Source organism: Haematobia irritans, chromosome 2 (genome assembly GCF_050003625.1).
Source record: "Haematobia irritans isolate KBUSLIRL chromosome 2, ASM5000362v1, whole genome shotgun sequence".
NCBI classification, from domain to species: Eukaryota; Metazoa; Arthropoda; class Insecta; order Diptera; family Muscidae; genus Haematobia; species Haematobia irritans.
The window spans coordinates 118,701,613-118,724,235 of NC_134398.1; the positions used below are offsets into that span (position 1 = coordinate 118,701,613).

Consider the following 22,623-nt stretch of genomic DNA (forward strand, 5'->3'; position numbering starts at 1 on the left):
TTTTCTCAAAACGAATTAACATTTAGATTTTTACTTCAATTATTTCTGGAATTTGAAATATTTGGCAATGTCAAAAGACTTTCTTGACATACTGTATATTGTTTACTAATGAAACTCCATTGAAAATTAGGCCAGCTTTTAATTTCATATTCTATTGCAAGCAAGAAAAAAATTTGCAAAAAAAAATGGAGAAACATTACCCATACCTCTGAAGTTTCGTCGTAGACAAAATTTGCTGTAATTAATTTTTATAACAAAATTGTACATTAAATTAAATATAAACATAAATTTCCATTATAACTAAAATATTTATCCTAAGAATGTTTTTATATTTCCATGCTTAATTCAATTAAAATTAGCCCATGGAACGCGTTGTTGTTTGGCACACATGCTAATGTTATATGAAAGTGTTTATTTTTTATTATTATAAATATTTATAAATGTAAGTAATTTATTATAAGTAACTTAATATAAATTATAGTTGGCAAGATCTATTTCTAAAACAAAAAATTACTTAGAATTTTTCTCCCCACTATCTTCAGCGGCAGGATGGGATGCTTTGGTGCTGGGCTTGGGATTGCCTAAAAGATGTGTTAACGTTTGTGCTGTATTGTCTCGTGTCAATTCGGTTTCTGAGTCGATTGGTGGGAAACATTCCTTTGGCAAAAACCTGCAGCAAAAATGGAAATAATAAAATCAATACATAATAAATTTATATTGGCTTAAAAGGTCAAATAAGATATGTGTTAACATATACAAATTTATATCGTAAAATAGACTTGCGATGGGTATATGTATGTATATAAAATTATGGGTTACTTGTTCTATATTAAAAAAAGATAAGTATTATTTTGAGTATTAAGATATTCATTTAATTGTATTTACTCAAAAAACTAAAGTGGAACTAGGTCAAATCAATTTTTGGAAACAAAGTTGATTGTATAGAAACAGCTGTTTAATTGGTGGATATTTGGAGACACAATGCCCAACTATTTCCTACATAGTTCTAACAGGTTGGCTGATAAGTCCCTGGTTTAACAAAGAAAAACACATTTTTTTGTCAAAATTCGTTTTTTTCGAATTTTTGCCATCGTTCTCAATGCCTTGTGGCACTGTGCGTTGTCTTGGAGGAACAACACTTTTTCTTCTTAATAGGGGGCCGTTTTGCCGCGATTTCGACCTTCAAACGCTCCAATAACGCCATATAATAGTCACTGTTGGTGGTTTTTCCCTTCTCAAGATAATCGATAAAAATTATTCCATGCGCATCCCAAAAAACAGAGGCCATTACTTTGCCAGCGGACTTTTAAGTCTTTCCACGCTTCGAAGACGGTTCACCGGTCGCTGTCCACACAGCCGACTGTCGATTGGACTCAGGAGTGTAGTGATGGAGCCATGTTTCATCCATTGTCACATATCGACGGAAAAACTCGGGTGTATTACGAGTTAACAGCTGCAAACACCGCTCAGAATCATCAACACGTTGTTGTTTTTGGTCAAATGTTGTTGTTGTTGTAACAGTTTTTAATCTAGTTTCATCCATTTTGTTCTATGCTTGTGTAGTTCAGCTGGTAGCCAGATCAAGGAACTCTGCGACAAGGATGGGGTGTGTCCAGAGTGATCTGGTAGTGAGACGGGTAGGCTTAGCTGGGCAGGCAAAAAGGTGACGAGTGTCATGTGGCCCTTGATTACATATGGGACACACGTCAGCTACGCTGCTATCAATCACTGATAAGTATGAATTGAGGCGGCTGCACTTGCCTGATCTTAGCTGGGCCAAAACTACCCTTGTCTGCCGTGGGAGGTCTCTCTCCTCCGGTGCAATGGGCGGCGGTCGGACTCCGAGAACAGGATTAACCTTGTAGCTTCTCACGGCTTCAGCTACAGTATCCTCATGAATGCTGTTCAGACCTGTCTGGTATGCTGCCTGATCTAGAGGCTCTCTTTTGTAACGCTGGATCTCTGGCTCTAGAAGGTGAAGATCAACCCTTACATTCCTGGGTGGAGGTTGTCTATCCACAAGATGGTGATTCGGATGACAACTTCGATAGCAATCAAAGAGGTACTGCTTTGACAACATGTAGTTGTGTCGACGCACTGGGATGATCTTGGTCTCCGCATAAAGGTGATCCAGGGGTGTACTGTTGCGGTTCTAAGGGCAGCGTTCTGACAGGTCTGTATGTTATTCCACTGCGTACCGCTCGTTTGAGGTGTCCACACTGGTGCTACATAGTTTCGTCAAATGTGAGCTCGCGCGGCACCCATTTTGCACAGAGCTTCCGCATAACCAAATATTGATGAATGATATGAACAACACGTTCCTTTGATATCTTTAAGGCCTCTGCTATCTCGATCAACTTCATTTTACGGTCATTCAAAATCATTTTGTGGATTTTTTTTTATGTTTTTGTCGGTAACCACCTCTTTCGGGCGTCCACTGCGTTCACCGTCCTCCGTGCTCATTTCACCACGCTTGAATTTTGCATACCAATCAATTATTATTGATTTCAAGCCAAGTTTTTGCTTCCACCATATTTTTTCCCTTCAGAAAACAGTATTTTATCAAAACACGAAATTCTTTTTTTCCATTTTTTCACAATAAGAAAAGTTTCTTCACAAAAGACGCTCCATCTCACAAACTAATTGACTTACAGACGTCAAATTTTAACACGAAGGTTGGTACTATATAAAAATAATATGTATTTAATACTAGCGACGCCATCTATGTGTCAGACCGGGGACTTGTCAGCCAACCTGTTATATATAAAAAATAATTTAATTACAAATAAAGTTTTGCTTTAATATTAAAGCTATTTTGGATACTCAATCGCTCACCCACTAAATGTTATGTGACAGAGCTGATGTTTATTTGAACTCCAACCTTAACCTACACATTTTCCGATTTTTTCTTTGATTTTACTTACTTGTGAATAATTGGCGACAAGACATCTGCATCCAACTTCTTCACAACAGTGGGCCCCGTCAAAAATGACACAATGGTACCGACCAATACAGTTGATGCTATGCCAATGGGATTTATCCAGTGAAATGATAATCTGTACAGAGGAAATACTCCGGATGCGTCATAAAAAGGATCATCAGGCAAAGTAGTTACATTTCCAGGACAATCGATCACTGAAATTGGTAGCTTTTGTGATACTAAATCACCTTTTGCATAGGATATTTGAGAGCCAAACGAAATCCAGCCAGACATTAAGGCGCCTGCAACAGCACCCGCTAAAGCACCTTTGGGATTACTCCATGGCACCAGCATTCCCAATGTGAATAACCCGCAAGTCGTACCTGCTGCAATGGCTGTAACCGAAGTGGCCACGCTTAGTATACCGCTTAACTTTTCCAAAACAAATACCAATGAGACAGCGACACCTCCCAAAACAATAATACAAGTTTTAACAATAATGGCAGATGATTTCTCAGTTAACTTGAATCGGAAGCAACCTTTAACAATATCTTCCAAAAATACTAAAGCAGTAGAATTTAATACCACCGACAACGAACTGAGAGCCGCACCAAATACGCCTGCGATAAATAATCCAGGTATACCGTGTAATTTTCCAACTGTTTGCATAACATAAACGGGAAGTAGTTGATCGTCATTCTAAATGGAAATTAAAAATAAAAAATTCTGCATTATTACCAATTTACATCAACTAATTAAAAATAGGTATAGTAAAGCAATAAAAAGCGTCTTTGGACTTTTGCGATTAGTAAAATTTTCAAGAAAAATTTAAGCTAGAATTTATAAAAATGCCTTTAGGGACAATTTATAAATTTCAAGAAAATTTGAACAAGTTCGTGGAAAATACGAATTTAGTAAAAATATACCCCATTTCATGTAACTAACCACCATTTTCCTGAAGCTCCGTTAGTGTTCCGTTAACTAACGAACCGTATTATTGACATAGCTGTCATTTTGCCTATACAGTAATCCCTCGATTTACGTCGTGATTGGTTCCGGAATTTGACGAATTTTAGAAAAAAAAAATGTTTCGATGTCATTATCGTTGATACCTTTTTTACTTATGGAAGGCGTTTCTGATAAAGTGGGCAAAGAAATCGACGTCGTAAATCGAATGGCGACGGAAATCGAAATTCGAAACAACGTAAACCATGACGACGTAAATCGAGGGATTACTGTATATTCCATATGCCAGTTAAGAACTAAATTGCTGAAAAGTTTTCAGTTAATCCTCTAATGCCCAAGCCCGCCTTTAGGCGGGCTCCATTTAATAAGGAAGCTTTTAGTAAAACACACCTTAAGACAACAAAAATGGATAAAATAAAAAGAAAACTTATTTGAAACTATTCAAGAAGGTTTGCAGCATATGCTGAATTTTACCGTATAAATTTTTCATGCTTAGTTCTCTTGCTTTTGTATCGTTAACATTGAAAGTTTAATCAGCTGGTAAAAAATTGGGGCATTAGAGGGTTAAAGTTAACCGGAGAGAAGATATTTGCAATTTAATTTCTGTTGACTGATAGCTCAACAAAAAAAGCGTCGCCAAAAAAGTAATGAAAATGTTCTTTTTGGATCCGGAAGTGGTGCAAAATTGACGCAGAAGCGATGAATTTAACATGGGCTTGTCATAGGACGGAAGTCCTCCATTTCAACAACCGTTGCACTGAATTTGCATCACTTCTTTAGGTGTGATCCGAATTTAATGTTTTGGATATAAATGAAAAAATTCTGTGATATTTTGTTAAATAAATAATTTTTATAATTTTTAATGGATTCTAACGCTTGTCGGAAACGTTTGACCTCAAACATTTTCAAAAATTCACAATTTTTTTAGATTGGATTTAACATTTTTTCGACAAAATTTAAATGATTATCATTAAAAGTATGAAAAAACAAGTTATAAAAAATTGAATTAAAAGAACTTCCTGCACAGAGAATACAGATTGGTTGTTATAACCGAATTTATTGCCAACCTCTTTTTGGCAGTTGTGTCACCCGAATGATTCGGTCGACACAACTAATACCACATATATGGTGTTGGTTGGGTCTTCCGACGATATTGGTTGTGATTACCTTCATCATTCGGTTGAGTTGCCCAACCTAAATAATACTCATGACTGAATTAAAAATTAATTTAAAAATCAATTACTTAACAGTTAAATATTATATTTACATATAGGTATAGTTGTACAAATAAATCGTAATACGCTAAGTGTATGTAATTAGTAGATAAAAATTTTTCCCTAGAATCTCTATTTATTGCATCAAAATGTATGCACACCCAGAGAATAAATAGTATCACTTCTTAGACCAATCATTTTTTTTTTACGGTGAACATGTATCATTGTTGCCGCGACCCTGTTATTTTCTCGGTCATTATGTACCTGATTTCGACAGCTGGCGAAGAAGCAACGTTTTTGCGGCACAAATGTTCCATTTTCCTCATTCAAAAATTAAATTTTGTTCTAGGAGAGTCATTTTTCTTCCCTGCATGCAAAAAGGCCGTTTCAGCGAGTTCGTTCATTTAATCGTAAAAAAAACTAAATTGTCATGTTAGTAGATCCAAATCACTCATTGGATGAAATAACCAGGACGTACCCGCGATCTCCAGCAACTTCAACAGATTTAATGTAAAGCAATGTGGAGGCTCATTTTCTATTTATTTGGTCAATGCATAGTAATATTCCCATCTTTGTATATGACTTCTCATGACTTTAGAATTGAAATTTGAAAAATTAGTTCTTTTTTCGGCTATAAATTAGCAATGACAAAAATGACATTTGAACAATAATTCAATTCGCATTCGGTTGTGTATATCGAATCTAAGTTATGATTATAAACTGTTAGTTACTAATCTGATTTCAAGTAGGTCGTATTGACTGATATTCTGAAATTTTTTTAAAATAGAGACATTTGGTTACTACAACTATTTATCATGCATCACAAATGAAAAACCATTCCAATGATCACCAAGTGGTAGAAATGACGAAAAAATACTTGGAAAAAATGAATGTAAATTGACCCAACTATCATTGAGTTCTAAATGTGGAATTTTCATTATAACAATCAACTTGCAACCAATCTATTATCTATGTGTGGGTAGTTAAAATAAAGAACATCATTGGGAGTGCATCTTCTGGAAGTGCGTTTAAAGTTGTGCCTTTGGAAGAACTTCTAAATTTTTTGCTGGGTAGTTAAAGCCTAACGGAGCTACACAGTCTTTCTTTAATTAATAAAATATAATAAAATATGCATATATATGCTTTAGATTTTGTAAATTAATTTGAAAAACAAAGTATTTGTCAATTTTCAAGAAGATCTTTTTAGTCTGGATTATAAACAACAATAAGAAACATATTTAGTTGTAAGGTAGGTTAGGTTAGGTGGCAGCCCGATGTATCAGGCTCACTTAGACTATTCAGTCCATTGTGATACCACAGTGGTGAACTTCTCTCTTATCACTGAGTGCTGCCCGATTCCATGTTAAGCTCAATGACAAGGGACCTCCTTTTTATAACCGAGTCCGAACGGCGTTCCACATTGCAGTGAAACCACTTAGAGAAGTTTTGAGACCCTCAGAAATGTCACCAGCATTACTGAGGTGGGATAATCCACCGCTGAAAAACTTTTTGGTGTTCGGTCGAAGCAGGAATCGAACCCACGACCTTGTGTATGCAAGGCGGGCATGCTAACCATTACACCACGGTGGCTCCCCAGTTATAAGGTAAAAACCTCAAGGGTATGTAAACTTATGTGAGACTGTGTACATGAAAATGGCCGTAAAATAACAAAAAAATAATGTGAAGTAAACTTTCTTTTATTGTGAATTTTAATTAAAACATAATAATTTCCATGAACTAAAATAAAGTGAATTTTGTACCCTAGAGTGTATACTCAGCAGAAAAATATGCTAAAAAAGCAAAAAGCCTAGGAATTTTAAGCCCTTTCCCTGAAACAGGTTTTTGTTTGAAAGAACCAAGAAAAAAATAATAGAAGGTATATTTTTACACAATTAAAAGAAATATATTAAGAATATCACTTGTATTAGCTCAAAAATTATATTTTTTTCTTAAACTAAGGCGGACCAGTAAACTAAATGTTGGTCTACGCAAAAACTTAGTTTCTGGAAAATTTGGATAACAAAACCAAACATTTCACGCATTGTTCAAATGCGATCAGTTTCATGTAGCTCCGTTAGGCTTTAACTATAAGTTAACTTTAACTGAAAAAATTTCAGCAGGTAAGTTACTAACCGGCACAAATAATATATAGGCGAGATGAGAGGTTGCCCATAGTACTGTTTAAAAGTTCGTTAACTAACGTAACACTAACGGATCTTCATGAAAATGGATGTTAAAGAATTTTGTTCAATTTTTTCAATTCAAAAAGTATTTGACAAGGTCCAGGATTATTATATTGTATATTGCATTTAAAACATTAAATATAAAATCGTATACTTACCGCAATTAAACCAGCTGTCAATGGGTCACAGTTTCTATAAAAGTCATAGACGAGCAATCCAGCGAAACAGCAAACCGATATAAACAGAACAATGCCTACGGTAAAGATAGCCACTGACCACTGTGCATTCTTTAGCGATGGCAAGGACATGTAACGTTGCACCATAGTCTGATTTACTGAATTGAAAGAGGTCCAATAGAAAAAACCTCCAATTAAGACAGCCCATAGCGACTGGCGTTCATATGGCGAAGGGTTGATACTGTTGGAGGCAAACTTCGAAATATGAAAAGTGATCGCAAAGAGAAATAAACGAAAAAAGAAGTAACATACTTTCCGAATATAATACGACCTCCTTCGGCTGCTGATTTAAAAATATCCGTAAAACCATCAGCGCTGATTGTACCCAAAATGACAACAATGACCACCGAGACAAACATAACAATGATCTGCCAAGCGTCAGTATGGACGACAGCCTTTATACCTCCCTATAAGAAAAAAAAAGGAAAGAACATTTTCAAAGCGTGTGTTAAACAAATGAAACACATGTAGTCCCACATTGTAACTTACAATTAGAGTGTATAAAACACAAATTATGCAAATAACTCCACTGACAATGTGAATATTTACTCCAGTTACTGCAAGAAAATTGCAAATGATAACATTTTTTATGGAAAATATAATAATAAATTAGGGTCCACTCATAATGCGCAATGTTAATAAAAAATTTCTTATGAAATTCTGTTGCCAATTTGTTGTTGAAATTTCTTCAATTTGTTTTTTTTTCAACTTAATTAAAATTATTATTGTTTAAAACCGTGAGTTGACTAAACTACAAGAGTAGCTAGAAGTAGTAGTAACCAACAGAGGAAAAGTACACACACAAAAATTTTCTGAATCAATCACAAAATTAATTGATCCAATTATTATACCCTCCACCATAGGATGGGGGGTATATTAACCTTGTCATTCCGTTTGTAACACATCTAAATATTGCTCTAAGACCCCATAAAGTATATATTCTGGGTCGTGGTGAAATTCTGAGTCGATCTGAGCACGTCCGTCCGTCCGTCCGTCTGTTGAAATCACGCTAACTTCCGAACGAAACAAGCTATCGACTTGAAACTTTGCACAAGTAGTTGTTATTGATGTAGGTCGGATGGTATTGCAAATGGGCCATATCGGTCCACTCTTACATATAGCCCCCATATAAACGGACCCCCAAATTTGGCTTGCGAATCCTCTAAGAGAAGCAAATTTCATCCGATGTAGCTGAAATTTAGTACATGGTGTTAGTATATGGTATCTAACAACCATGCAAAAATTGGTCCACATCGGTCCACTTTTACGTATAGCCCCCATATAAACGGACCCCCAAATTTGGTCTGCGAATCCTCTAAGAGAAGCAAATTTCATCCGATCCGGCTGAAATTTGGTACATGGTGTTAGTATATGGTCTCTAACAACTATGCACAAATTGGTCCACATCGGTCCATAATTATATATAGCCCCCATATAAACCGATCCCCCGATTTGGCTTGCGGAGCCTCTAAGAGAAGCAAATTTCATACGATCCGGCTGAAATTTGATACATGGTGTTAATATATGGTATCTAATGACCATGCAAAAATTGGTCCACATCGGTCCATAATTATATATAGCCCCCATATAAAGCGATCACCAGATTTGACCTCCGGAGCCTCTTGGAAGACCAAAATTCATCTGATTCAGTTTAAATTTGGTACGTGGTGTTAATATATGGCCTCAATCACCCATGCAAAAATTGGTCGAAATCGGTTCATAATTATATATAGGCCCTATATAAACCGATCCACAGATTTGACCTCCGGAGCCTCTTGGAAGGGCAAAATTCATCCGATTCGGTTGAAATTTGTTACCTGAAGTTAGTATATGGTATCCAACAACAATGCAGGAATTGGTTCATATCAGTCCATAATTATATAACACCCATATAAACAGATCCCCAGATTTGACCTCCGGTGCCTTTTGGAGAAGTAAAATTCATCGGATCTGGTTGAAATTTGGTACGTGGTGGTAGTATATGATATTTAACAATCATGCCAAAAGTGGTCCATATCAGCCCATACTCATATATAGCCCCCATATAAACCAATCCCGAGATTTGGTTTTGGAGCCTCTTGGAGGAGCAAATTTCATACGAATCAGTTGAAATTTGGTACATTGTGCTAGTATATGGCCGTTAACAACCATGCCTAACTAGGTCCATATCGGTCTATAGTTGTATACATTTAGCCATCATATAAATCGATCCCCAATCACACAAAAATTGGTCCATATCAAGTTCATAATTGTATATAGCCCCCATATAAGCGACCCCCATATTTCAATTCTGGCTCTCTACGTATTGTCTAATACATACCATGTATGGACTAACTCACAATTTAGAAAACGATCTTAAGAAGTTTTAAGATACCACAACCCAAGTAATTCGATTGTCGATGACAGTCTTTCGTAGAAGTTTCTACACAATCCATGGTGGAGGGTACATAAGATTCGGCCTGGCCGAACTTACGGCCGTATATACTTGTTTCTTAATAGAAATGTCTTCGCGAAATGATAGCACCAACCGCAGTTTTAATTGGGCATGAAACAAAATTTGATTAAAAAAATTAATTGATTACATTTGAAAATTTCCATTAATTTTTTTAATTGACGTTGATTGCAAAAATGAAATTCAGATTTTTAATAGATTCAATTAATCATTTATGTAAACTTTTTAATTAAATCAGTTATATATTTAATTAAATTTTAATTACAACTTTTAAAATGTTCAATCTTTGGCCTAATTAACATAATGTTTCTAGTTTGATTAAAAAGTTAATTGTAATTGTATCAATTAATTTTTTAATTGAAAAAGTGTCCAGCTTCAATTAAATTTTTTTTGGAAATAGTTTGGTGATATTTTTTCTGTGTATGTTTGGCAAATTTATTTGGGCAACACACTTTAGACTGCAAGATGGTTAGTTAGCCGTCCGTTTCAGAATTACCACATTCCTCAACAGCATCCTCTACTTGCAGGGAAACTATCAAGCAATTATCAGAAAAAATTCGGATAATTCACTAAATCCTAAGTGAATTCCTTTGCCAAAGTCAATTAATCGATTTGAGTGCAGTTAGCTGGGTTTATGTTGAGCGTGCTTCCTCTGTATTCACTTGTTTTTTTATTGTTGGATTCTTCAATCATTCAATCATTGTTTTGATTTCAGCTTAAAACCATGTGTTGGATAAACTACACAGAAAAACTATCATCAAAAATTTGTCAATTAAAATTTTAATGAAATAAAATACTATTTCCAATTAAAATTTAATTTGAATTTTATCGAATTTGTTCGGGTATAATTAGTTTCTATGTACATATTATTCATTGGTAAATTAAATTTTGACTCAAAACCAAAGATAACCAACTATAATATATATAATCGGAAAATTTATGAGAAAGTATAAACTCCCATAATATTACAAGAAAACTATTTCAAAAAATTAAGAATAAACAACTAATAATACAATAAATAATTGATTTCCTCAAATTAATTGATAAAGACAAACAAAATGTTTACTGGTCCCATGTGGTTCATATAAAAGAATTGTTGTTCCAAATTCGTATGAATTGCAAAAATATAGCAGCAGACACTGACTGCTGCTTTTTTGCAAACGGTTATCTATGTGTGTTGATAAGAGAAAACTTTTCCATCTATGGAATCAAAAAGGACTTGTTCGACTAATTGAATTTTAATGTTGCAAACAGTCAACTTTGGCAAGCAAAATTTGATTTCCTTTATCTTTATTGAGGGCCGAGCAACTGGAATAATGTAAGAAAATTTCATTTGTGTAAAACTCCTCTGTTCATTTATTGTTTGATTAATTAAAAGCTCAATTAATATCATGCATTATGATTGGACCACTCTTTAGTTCGTCATTTTGTTATTTACCTTGACTGAATGCTATTGCTGGAACATACAAAATAATCGGCAAGAAAAATATCTACAAAGGTGCAATTTTCAAAATATGACAATTCGAAAAAAATTATATATAAAGAAAATATGAAACTTACTTCGTCCATTACAAACATTATGGATGCTATGCTTCGGATGGTTGAATTGAATCTCATTTCCAAATACTGAAATATAAAAGAAGAACAAAAATTAAATTATCTTATTATTAGTAATTTTATCAATCAAACTTAATTCCAGCAGGACTATCAGATAATACAAGATACACAGTATACACTAAACAATCTCTTCTGAAACATACACTCATAGTAAAAAGACTGTTGTTAATGGCAAACAGTGACGGCTGTTTTTCCACAGACAAAAAACTGAGCATTTTTTTTATAAAATAGCAAACAATCTGTAGCATTTGTCGTCCATTTTAATATATGACCCACAGAAAGATCCTAATTTAAAATTTTGGTAACATATTTTAATTAAACGGGCTATGAGAATTTTTAAATAATAATTTATTATTTGATAATAATTTATTATTTGATAATAATTTACTGACAGTTTATCGAAGGAATTTCTATGGTAACATAATAGTACACGTAGAGAAAGAATATGATCATCCCGAACATGTTTCAAGAACAAAATGTTATTATTAGACGGAGAACATGGAACATTTTTGTCCCAAAAATGTTGTTTTCTCGCCAATAATATACGTGGCTGCTGAAACCAGATACATAATTTCTAATAAAACAACATGATTGCGACGAACATGTTATATTTTCCCCGTCCAAAAATAACATTTTGCTCTTAAAACATGTTTGAGATGATCATATTCCTTCTCTGTATGTAGGTTTAACGTTTAAGTTAACTTTTATGATTATGGAGGTAAAACTGCGGGGGTAAAAAATATGGCCACCAACATCTTTCCAATTAAAATTTTAATTGAATTTAAACTAAAAATTTATTTGGTTCCACAAATTTTTTAATTGAAACAAAAATCAAATACAAAAATTAATTTAATCAATTAATTTTTTAATTGACTTTGGTGATTGATACTATAATTTCTGCGATAGAAGACATTTCAAATAAAAATTAATAGGATCAATTAATTTCGTGATTGAAGACAAAAAATATTTGTTCTGTGTAGTCACATATACTGTTGGTCTTCAAAAGCATGATTTGTCAGCTACTTCAAATAATGTGGTGTGAAATTTCAGTAGCTACGTTTTTCAAACACGATTGCTAATTCAGCATTATTTGTTTGCTATTTCAACTAACGGATGTTTGTTGAATGAAGTACATTGACCGCTTTTCCCTTTTCAGCCGACAAAAACTGCTGTTTTGGCGAAAAAATTTGCTATACGTATAAGATGTTGTTTTGGATGTATACTCCCAAACACGTTCTTCATACATAGAAGGAACAAGATCTCCTCAAAAACTGTTCGAGTATTTTTGTCGCAATAATGTTATAAACTGTTATTTTTTAGAGAAATTATGTTTACCTTGAGAAAGTTCTAATTACGGAGAACATTTAAATACACTGTAAATGTTTAATGTAAAAATTATACATTTAGACTACTTAATTTTATTTTATTCGTGTTATTACTCTGGAAATAAAGCAATAAAATTAAAAAATGCATTAAACGTCATATGATAACGGTTTTTTATGTCGGGAATTATGAAAAAGAAAACATTTGATTCACATTTACAAAAATATTGACCTGCTTTGTTATAGTCAAAATAAATCTGTGCTTTGCCATTTGCTATAAATTAATATTGTGTTAATTAGATTCGCCTGATCGTTTTTTATCTATCATTAATAATGATCATAAACCAGTAAAACAAAACAAATGCAAATCACAGTCGCATGATAAGGAAATGAAAATTTTTGCTCTCGGAATATATGTAGCAGCAATTTTCGGAATGATAACGTTTCGCGCACAACTTTGCCGGTAGATTGATTAATTAATGCCTTAAAAGGTGAAAAGAGTCTTGCACATGACTTGAAAAATTTGTTTCGGTTTGGAAACTATGCTACAAAATTTAAAAGAAAATAAAAATGTCCCCAAAACTCAAGACAAGTATATTTTTACTGTTACTACTAAATCAAAAATGTTACTGCAACAGTAAAACAATATACTGAAAAGAGATAAACAGCCGATGTATATTAAGAAAACAGGACTCTCTTTTCTAAACTGAAAAGCTCCAATTAAAAATGTGATTGATTTTTCTCTAGGTAAAAAAAAAATTGTTTGAATACCACAAAAAATTTCCAATTAATTTTTTAATTGAAATTTATTCAATCCCAAAAATGATAGTATCAATTTAAAAAATTAATTAGGAATAAACAATATACTTGAATTAATTGATTTCTTTCATTAGATTCGTTAAGTTTTTAATTGAATTTAGTCGAAATAATTGAATGTTTTAATTGAGTTTATCAATTATTTATTAATTTATAATTATTTTTCCTCCTTGGGGAGTGCCTCTGTTCACATACCTTTGTATGTTTGCTTGACCTAGTGTGGCTGAAATACATCTCTTCATTACAAGTTCTTTTAACACCCTAAGTATACCTGGATCAACATTCAGAGTTGTCAGTCCATTTAATATCGAACTCGGATGGACGTTATTGAATGTCCCTTCCATGTCTAGAAACGCCACGGATGTGTATTCATTGACAGATAATGAGATTTTTTCAATAAAGCTAAGATAAATATCTATCATCCTCTAAGATAAATATCTATCATCCTCTCCAGAGTCTTAAGTAGGAATGAGGATAAGCTGATTGGGCGGAAATCCTTCGCACTCGAGTGAGAGTCTTTTCCCGCTTTAGGTATGAATATATGCTAAGTTGATACATCCTGTATATATCGCCGACAACCATGGGATAACTCTGTCAGTCACTGCTTGCAACTCCGCTTGCAACTCCGCCATCAGGTCCGGGGGATTTGAATGACCCAAAGCTATTTAACGCCCATTTTATTCTACATTCCGATACAATTTCCTCGATAGGAAATGACCGCTGTGTCACCGCCAGAACATCGTTCAACCGTGTGCTTTCCAGGAAAAATATGTGTCCAATAGTACCTCCAGCGTCTCGTCACTGGACGTTATCTAATTTCCCTCCGATGTTTTAATGAAACCTGGAGCGGAGTTAGTGGATGCTATTATCTTCCGTAGTTCAAGAGTTATGCTGACCCTTTCTCAGTTCTCGTTTTATCCTCTCAAATTCTTCTTGTTCAGGAGCTCTGGTGGACTAACTTAGTTTTTCTATCTTGATTAAAAAGTTAATTGTATCAAATAATTTATTAATTGACATTTTTTTTCAACTTTAATCAACTTTTTAATTTGGAATGTTTGGTGATATTTTTTCTGTGTATATCAAAAGTCAATTTTGGTCAACATGAAAAAGTGATTACCCGTTTTTGAAAAAAAAACATCAAAAGGAATTCGATCACAAAAAAGTACTTTGGAATTTTTCGATCAGTCAAAATATTGATTTTTATCTCTTGTGTTGAGAGTCACACTAAAGCAAAAAATATTGTAGTAAGGCCTAAGATTTCTTGTCCTTAAAATTCGAATGCGAATTTTGCTTGGCATAGAAGATATAAAGTTTCTTCCTTCCCAAAAATCGATGAACTTTTCAATGAAGTCATTTGTCGAATGGATGATTTGTTCCAAAATTTTCGAGAAATGTGAATTAAATCGAGTTGTTCATTTTCAGTAATGATCGATTCCAATGTGTTGTGTTTACTCGCATTTGTCCCAGACACCAAATGATTAAAGTGTGTCAAAATAAACACAATTTCATTCTATTAATTGATCATTTTCAACCAAAAAAAATTGCATGACAATGTACAAAGGCAAATCACGATACAATGAAACATGTGAGGAAATCAATTGTGACGATATGAGCCACCGGCTGGGTAGTATAGTACATCAATTGAAAGAAAGTCAATTGAATTGTACATACACTTTGCGATTAATGAATAGGACCACACAACAATTAACAAATATTTTGGATAGCTCCCAATTGAATAGTGAATATCCATTTATACAACAAACTAGCCGAACCCGTCGCACTTCGCTGCGCCTCCCTGATTTTTTGAGGGACATTTTTGTCAACCATATCCTCCACAGAATATTTCGAAGAATGTGATAATAAGATAATTCTTCTGAAAAACTCCAAAGGATTTAAAGTTATTTTCGAAATGAATATGAATATCAATTTATTGGTGGGATTGATCACGGATTTTTTTGTTTGAGGTTAAGTCTTCGTAACATACAATGGTTCCGGCGAACACAACATGTTTCTTCCAGCTGAGGTTTATTTCTCGGGCAGCACTGTACAGTCATTGAACTTTATACCCACGTTTAGTTCACAAAATGTTTGAGACATACATAGAAAAACGAAAATTTCATTGGGCTGTGGAAAATTTCGCAAAAAATGATAAAATTTAACCACAAACAAATAATTTTTTTGCAATAAAAATATGTTAAATTTAGCGTTAGTTTAATTTTTTTTTCTGTGTATTTAAATATCCCTAACCGATAGTTTATACAATTTGATGGAAATTGTAATAACATTTAATGAAATATTAGTTTAAAAGTTGGAAGTAAAATGATTTCGACTATGCGTTGCCGTAACAGTAAAAGAAATGTAGAATTATGAACATGGAACGCTGGTAATAACAAACTATAAAATTAAATCAGAGAATTCTTTACTGACACAAAAACTAAAGTATTTTCTCCCATGGCTTCCACATAGATGTCCTTTATATTTCAAACTAATCGGTAACCTAACTTGAATAGCCTAGAATGGGTTGAAAAAATTTTTTATATTTTAGAATTAATATTCTTAACAAAAAGTCGGCGAGACGATGGTCAATCCCAACAATTTTTATACCCTGCTCCACACTGTGGAACAGGGTATTATAAGTTAGTGCATATGTTTGCAACACCCAGAAGGAGACGAGATAGACACATGGTGTCTTTGGCAAAAATGGTCAGGGTGGGCTCCTGAGTCGATATAGCCATGTCCGTCTGCCCGTCTGTCCGTGAACACATTTTGTAATCAAAGTCTAGGTCGCAGTTTTAGTCCAATCGACTTCAAATTTGGCACAAGTATGTGTTTTGGCTCAGAATAGATCCCTATTGATTTTGGAAGAAATCGGTTCAGATTTAGATATAGCTCCCATATATATATTTCGCCCGATATGGACTTATATGGCCCCAGAAGCCAGAGTTTTACCCTAATTGGCTTAAAATTTTTCACAAGAAGAACAATTAGTACTATAGTCCAGTGTGCCAAATTTCATTGAAATCGGTTCAGATTTATATATAGCTCCCGTATATATCTTTGGCCCGATATGCAGTAATACGGTCCCAGAAGCCAGAGTTTTACCCCAATTAGGTTGAAATTTTGCACAGGGAGTAGGACTAGCAGTGTAGTCAAGTGTGCAAAATTTTATTGAAATCGGTTCAGATTTAGATATAGCTCCCATATATATCGTTCGCCCGATTTACACTCATATGACCACAGAGGCCAATCTTTAGCTCCGATTTAGTTTAAATTTTGCACAGAGAGTAGAATTAGCATTGTGACTATGCGTGCCAAATTTGGTTGAAATCGGTTCAGATTTAGATATAGCTCCCATATATATGTTTTTCTGATTTCGACAAAAATGGTCAAAATACCAACATTTTCCTTGTAAAATCGCCACTGTTTAGTCGAAAAGTTGTAAAAATGACTCTAATTTTCCTAAACTTCTAATACATATATATCGAGCGATAAATCATAAATAAACTTTTGCGAAGTTTCCTTAAAATTGCTTCATATTTAAATGTTTCCCATATTTTTTTTACTAACATTGTGTTCCACCCTAGTGCATTAGCCGACTTAAATTTTGAGTCTGTAGATTTTGTAGAAGCCTATCAAATTCTGTCCAGATCGAGTGATATTTAAATGTATGTATTTGGGACAAACCTTCATATATAGCCCCCAAACACATTTGACGGATGTGATATGGTATCGAAAATTTGGATCCACAAAGTGGTGCAGGGTATAATATAGTCGGCCCCGCCCGACTTTAGACTTTCCTTACTTGTTTTAAATGAAAAATTTTTAAAAAAATTTTGCATAATAACATTTTTATTTTTTATATATTTATTTATGCATTCAATATAATAAATAGGCATAGTGGCCCACACAGTAATAAATCCTAACCATAGACTTCAGAATACAAAAATTAAAATCCTTACAACTAAATAAATAAACATCTCAACCGGTTTTCCAAATCTAATACACTGAAGTAATTCTAGTAGAATAAAAAAACGTATAAATAACTAATAAACAACCCCGTGTTAGCGGCAAAAAAAACTAAATAACAGAAACAGTTCAGTCACAATCCTCACATATATATACGAAGTTAAATAAATTCGACATTACGAGTAGGCATTCACATATTCATATAGTGTTAGTCAAAAGACATTACTACATTGAGGAAAAATGCGTAAAGAATAGGGCAATGCAATCCACACGCAGAGAAGGAATATGATCACCTCAAACATGTTTCAAGAGCAAAATGTTATTTTTGTGTGGTGACCATGTAACATGTTTGTCACTAAAATGTTATTTTATCGTCAAATATAACCTGCTTGCCGAAATCAGATACATAATTTCCGAGAAAATAACATGGTTGCGAACCATGTTACATAGTCACCACCCAAAAATAACATTTTGCTCTTAAAACATGTTTGAGGTGATCATATTCCTTCTCTGGGTGCAGCACTGTGCAATTCTGACAACAAAAGACCTTATATAAACAGAATTCCTCACAAGAGGAATGAATAATTGAGGATTTGTGCAAGCATACCTTATATAAACAGAATTCCTCACAAGAGGAATGAATAATTGAGGATTTGTGCAAGCATATAATGTTCATAAACTAGCATCACATGTTTGGGACATATATGTTAATATGTTAGAACATATTATGTTTGGGACATAGAATGTTTGTAAATATAATATGCTAGGATGCAAACATTTATTAATTTAGAAATAGCCTATAAACAAATATGTGTTTAGAAAGAGAGACATAGAGAGTATGCTACAAGTAAAATAATGTAAATAACCACATGTAAATAACCACAATAACCACAAATGGCACATTAAAAATATATATATACACCAAGAAAATTTCATTAATTTTTTTTCTACCAGTGTATGCCTGAGGTGAAATATAATATGTTTTAACAATACAAACAATATTTTGTTTGGACCAATCCTGAAAATATATATGCTTGAAGCAAAATGTGTTTGGGCCATATATTACAGAAGCGATTTTTTTGGAGGGTGTACAAAGTAAAAACAACGTTTAAAATGGTAAATGTTTTTCAAAACTTTATTTCAAAGATACTAATTGCTTCAAACCACTTAGAGAAGCATTGAAACCCTCAGAAATATCTCACCTCAGTAATGCTGGTGACATTTCTGAGGGTTTCAAAGCTTCTCTAAGTGGTTTCACTGTAATGTGGAATGCCGTTCGGACTCGGCTATAAAAAGGAGGTCCCTTGTCATTGAGCTTAACGTGGAATCGGGCAGCACTTACTGATAAGAGAGAAGTTCACCAATGTGGTATCACTGAATAGTCTAAGTGAGCCTGATACATCGGGCTGTCACCTAACCTAACTTAACCTAACCTAACGATTGCTTCAAATATAGCATAATATCTACTTGAATTCTAGTATGACTTTGGAAATGTACACGTTTTTAAAGGATTCTGATAGCACACGAAGAAAAAGACAGGAAATACGAATAAATTCATATATGTTTCCTATAATTACGTACGCAAAACTTAAATTTAAGAGAGAATTTTGTCTTTAAGGTATCCTCATATCAATTTTCCGCTTCTTTGGGCCGGAATCAATTCATTCACTGTAAAAACCAAATCTTTGGAACAGGACAAGCTTTTTTCAGTGCAGGAAAATTCAAATAAATCTATATATAGATTTTAAATTAATTGTATATTATAACAGGTTGGCTGATAAGTCTGACACATAGATGGCGTCGCTAGTATTAAATGCATATTATTATACCCACCACCATAGAATGGTGACGGGGGTATAATAAGTTTGTCATTCCGTTTGTAACACATCGAAATATCGATTTCCGACTATATAAAGTATATATATTCTTGATCAGGGAGAAATTCTAAGACGATATAACGATGTCCGTCTGTCTGTCTGTCTGTTGTAATCACGCTACAGTCTTCAATAATGAAGCAATCGTGCTGAAATTTTGCACAAACTCGTCTTTTGTCTGCAGGCAGGTCAAGTTCGAAGATGGGCTATATCGGTCCATGTTTTGGTATGGTCCCCATATAAAACGACTTCCCAATTTGGGGTCTTGGGCTTATAAAAACCGTAGTTTTTATCCAATTTGTCTGAAATTGGAAATCTAGAGGTATTTTCGGACCATAAAGAGGGGTGCCGAAAATGGTGAGTATCGGTCCATATTTTGGTGTAGCCCCCATATAGAGCGATTTCCCGATTTTACTTCTTGGACTTATGGAATCCGAAGTTTTTATCCTATTTGCCTGAAATTGGAAATCTAGAGGTATTTTCGGGTCATAAAGAGGTGTGTCGAAAACGGTGAGTATCGGTCCATATTTTAGTATAGCCCCCATAAGAATGATCTCCCGATTTAACTCCTTGGATTTCTAGAAGCCGTAGTTTTTATCTGATTTGCCTGAAATTGCAAATATTCTGGTATTTTAGGCTCACAAAAACGTGTATCGGATTAAGTTTTTATCGGTCCATTCGGTAATGCCTCCATATAGACCGACTTCACTTCTTGAGGGTGTAGAAGGCGCACTGATCATGAAAATTGCTTGAAACTCAATGTAGAATTTCCAGATTTTACTTCTACAGATTTAAGATATCAAATCAAGACGTTATTTTATAATTTTCTTGCACACTTACAAGAGATGTTATTGATTCCTCTAAAACTCAAAAAAAAAATGGTTCTTATAAATCCAGAATCTGATATAGTCCTCATAGGTGAAATCTTTAAATTTATCTTCGGGAAGTGCCCTAAAGTCCTCAAGCCCTCCTGAAATTTCAAAGGAAACCCTAATATTTGGTTCATGGTGGTGGGTATTTAAGATTCGGCCCGGCCGAACTTACTGCTGTATATACTTGTTTTTATATAGTACCAACCTTCAAATGATTCGTGTCAAAATTTGATGTCTGTAAGTCAATTAGTTTGTGAGATAGAGCGTCTTTTGTGAAGCAACTTTTGTTATTGTGAAATAAATAATAAATTCAACCGTAGAACGGAACGGAGGTGTTTTTCAATAGCGGATAAACTCATCGTAATAGCTACCTACTAAGAATTTCAAGTGCGGTGGGATATTAAGCCACCATGCAGCGAAATTCCAAGTCATCCACTGGGTTGCTAACTTCAAGGCCCAGTGGACGGGTATCGACTGGAGTTATAAATCTGGGCAATGACCAAGAGTTAGGCCCAATTAGTCGACCTGTAGACGGGTCGACAGGTGGCGACACTCTGACAAGTCGAACTTTTTCTAAGGTAACGACATAAAAAGGAGGTAATCCCTCACGAAAGAGATTCAAAGAACGCAGAAATGCTTTGTTTATCCTAAAGAAGTTAGGATCAGTCGACCCAAGTCGATTCCTTAAAATGGGCTCAAGGAATTCTTGAGACTGGAAAAAGGGAACGATCGCCGGATGAGCTGCCATCCTCCAAAAGGGATCAAAGATCGTTTGCCTCAGTTGCTAAAGACAGCCTTGTGATGGCTATTATTAATAAAGGAGCATTGTCCAATGCTCCTTTATGGTTCCAAAGCAAAAATGGGGGGAAATTGAGAATGCTCTGTCTGTCGTCTACTCACAGGTTCTGGAAAAGTTTCCCAGCCCAGATCCTCGACACCAAGAGGATGGTTGGTATCAAGGACGATTTAAGCTAGTCGCATTTGAGGACCAGAGGTCTATAGAATGTTTTAAAGCTGCTCTGATACTAATTGGTGAAGTTTGGGAAGGAGCTGCTCTAGAGTTAGTCGAGAAGAAAGACATACCGGCTAGACCTAGAGCACATGCGTGGATACCTGCAAACCCTTCTGACCCTGAATCTATTTTAAATAGGCTGAAACGATGCAATCCAGATCTTCCAACAGCTGATTGGAAGGTTGGCCGTTTGGATGAAGTGGATGGACCAAGACGGCAAGCAGTGTTTATATTGAACACTCAGTCTTTGCCACATCTAGCACAGTCTCAGGGCCGTGTATGTTATGACTTTCATTATATCCAAATGAAGGTGTATAAAACCGATCAGCTAAAGGATTCAGAAATGGACAAGCCTCTGTCTGAATCAGAAGTAAGCGGATCCTCTTGCGAAGTAAGCGGATCCTCTTGCGAATTAGTTAACCTACCTATTTGGGGGTATTATTAAAATAAGTTTATGAGATAAATCTGGATCGCATACGATGTGGCAGATGCCTCTCACTTTTTCCCATATCTGTATATAAGAAAATTAAGGGTTACATGTTTACGGGAGCTATATCTAAATCTGAACTAAATTTTGCATGAATGGCTTGAAGGTACTCCCTGTGCAAAATTTCACGTATATTGGAGTAAAACCTTGGCTTCTGTGGTCATATGAGGGTATATCGCGTGAAAGATAAATATCTGAACCGATTTCTTCCAACATCAATAGCGTCTCACTCTGATCGGAAATACATATTTGTATCAAATTGGACTTAAACTGCGACCAAGAATTTGATTACATAAATATGTTCACAGGCAGACGGACATGGCCGGATCGAATCTGGGGCCGGCCCTGAGCAATAAATCATGTGTCTATCCTGTCTCCATCTGGGTGTTGGTAACAGGATGCAGTAACTAATAATAATCCCCTCAACAGAAAGGTTATGGGTATAAAAAGATACACTGCAAAAATGTTGTTGTGAGACCAAAGATTTCTCTGATATAAATTTGTTTCCCTTATCCAAAGTTGATAAACTTGTCAATGAAATTGTTTTGTTTTTTGGCATTATAAAACGCCTGCTGTACGCCTATTTCCGCTGCTGGAAATTGTTTCTAGTCAACAAAAATTCTCTGTAGTAGCTAATGAAACAATTCGTTCTTAATTATTTTTTCCGTTGTTAAGGTGAGTACTAA

The 22,623-nt window shown here is 34.5% G+C and overlaps 1 protein-coding gene across 7 annotated transcripts in view; it reads right to left on the reverse strand.

Moving 5' to 3' along the window:
- Positions 1–392: 392 nt before the first annotated feature.
- SLC5A11 (Sodium/solute co-transporter-like 5A11) overlaps positions 393–22,623 on the reverse strand; it is a 55,906-nt gene continuing 33,675 nt past the window's right edge. For 6 of the 7 annotated variants that reach the window (XM_075295959.1, XM_075295957.1, XM_075295956.1 and 3 more), the window contains 7 exons: positions 11,532–11,597; positions 11,410–11,461; positions 8,009–8,076; positions 7,772–7,926; positions 7,442–7,700; positions 2,925–3,619; positions 393–670 (listed from right to left, as the gene is read on the reverse strand). In XM_075295959.1, the coding sequence (XP_075152074.1) occupies positions 511–670; positions 2,925–3,619; positions 7,442–7,700; positions 7,772–7,926; positions 8,009–8,076; positions 11,410–11,461; positions 11,532–11,597 (1,455 nt within the window). In that variant the 3' untranslated portion in view covers positions 393–510. Of the gene's footprint in view, positions 671–2,924; positions 3,620–7,441; positions 7,701–7,771; positions 7,927–8,008; positions 8,077–11,409; positions 11,462–11,531; positions 11,598–11,731; positions 11,863–22,623 lie in introns of those variants that run through there. The other variant, XM_075295960.1, reaches the window with a different exon arrangement.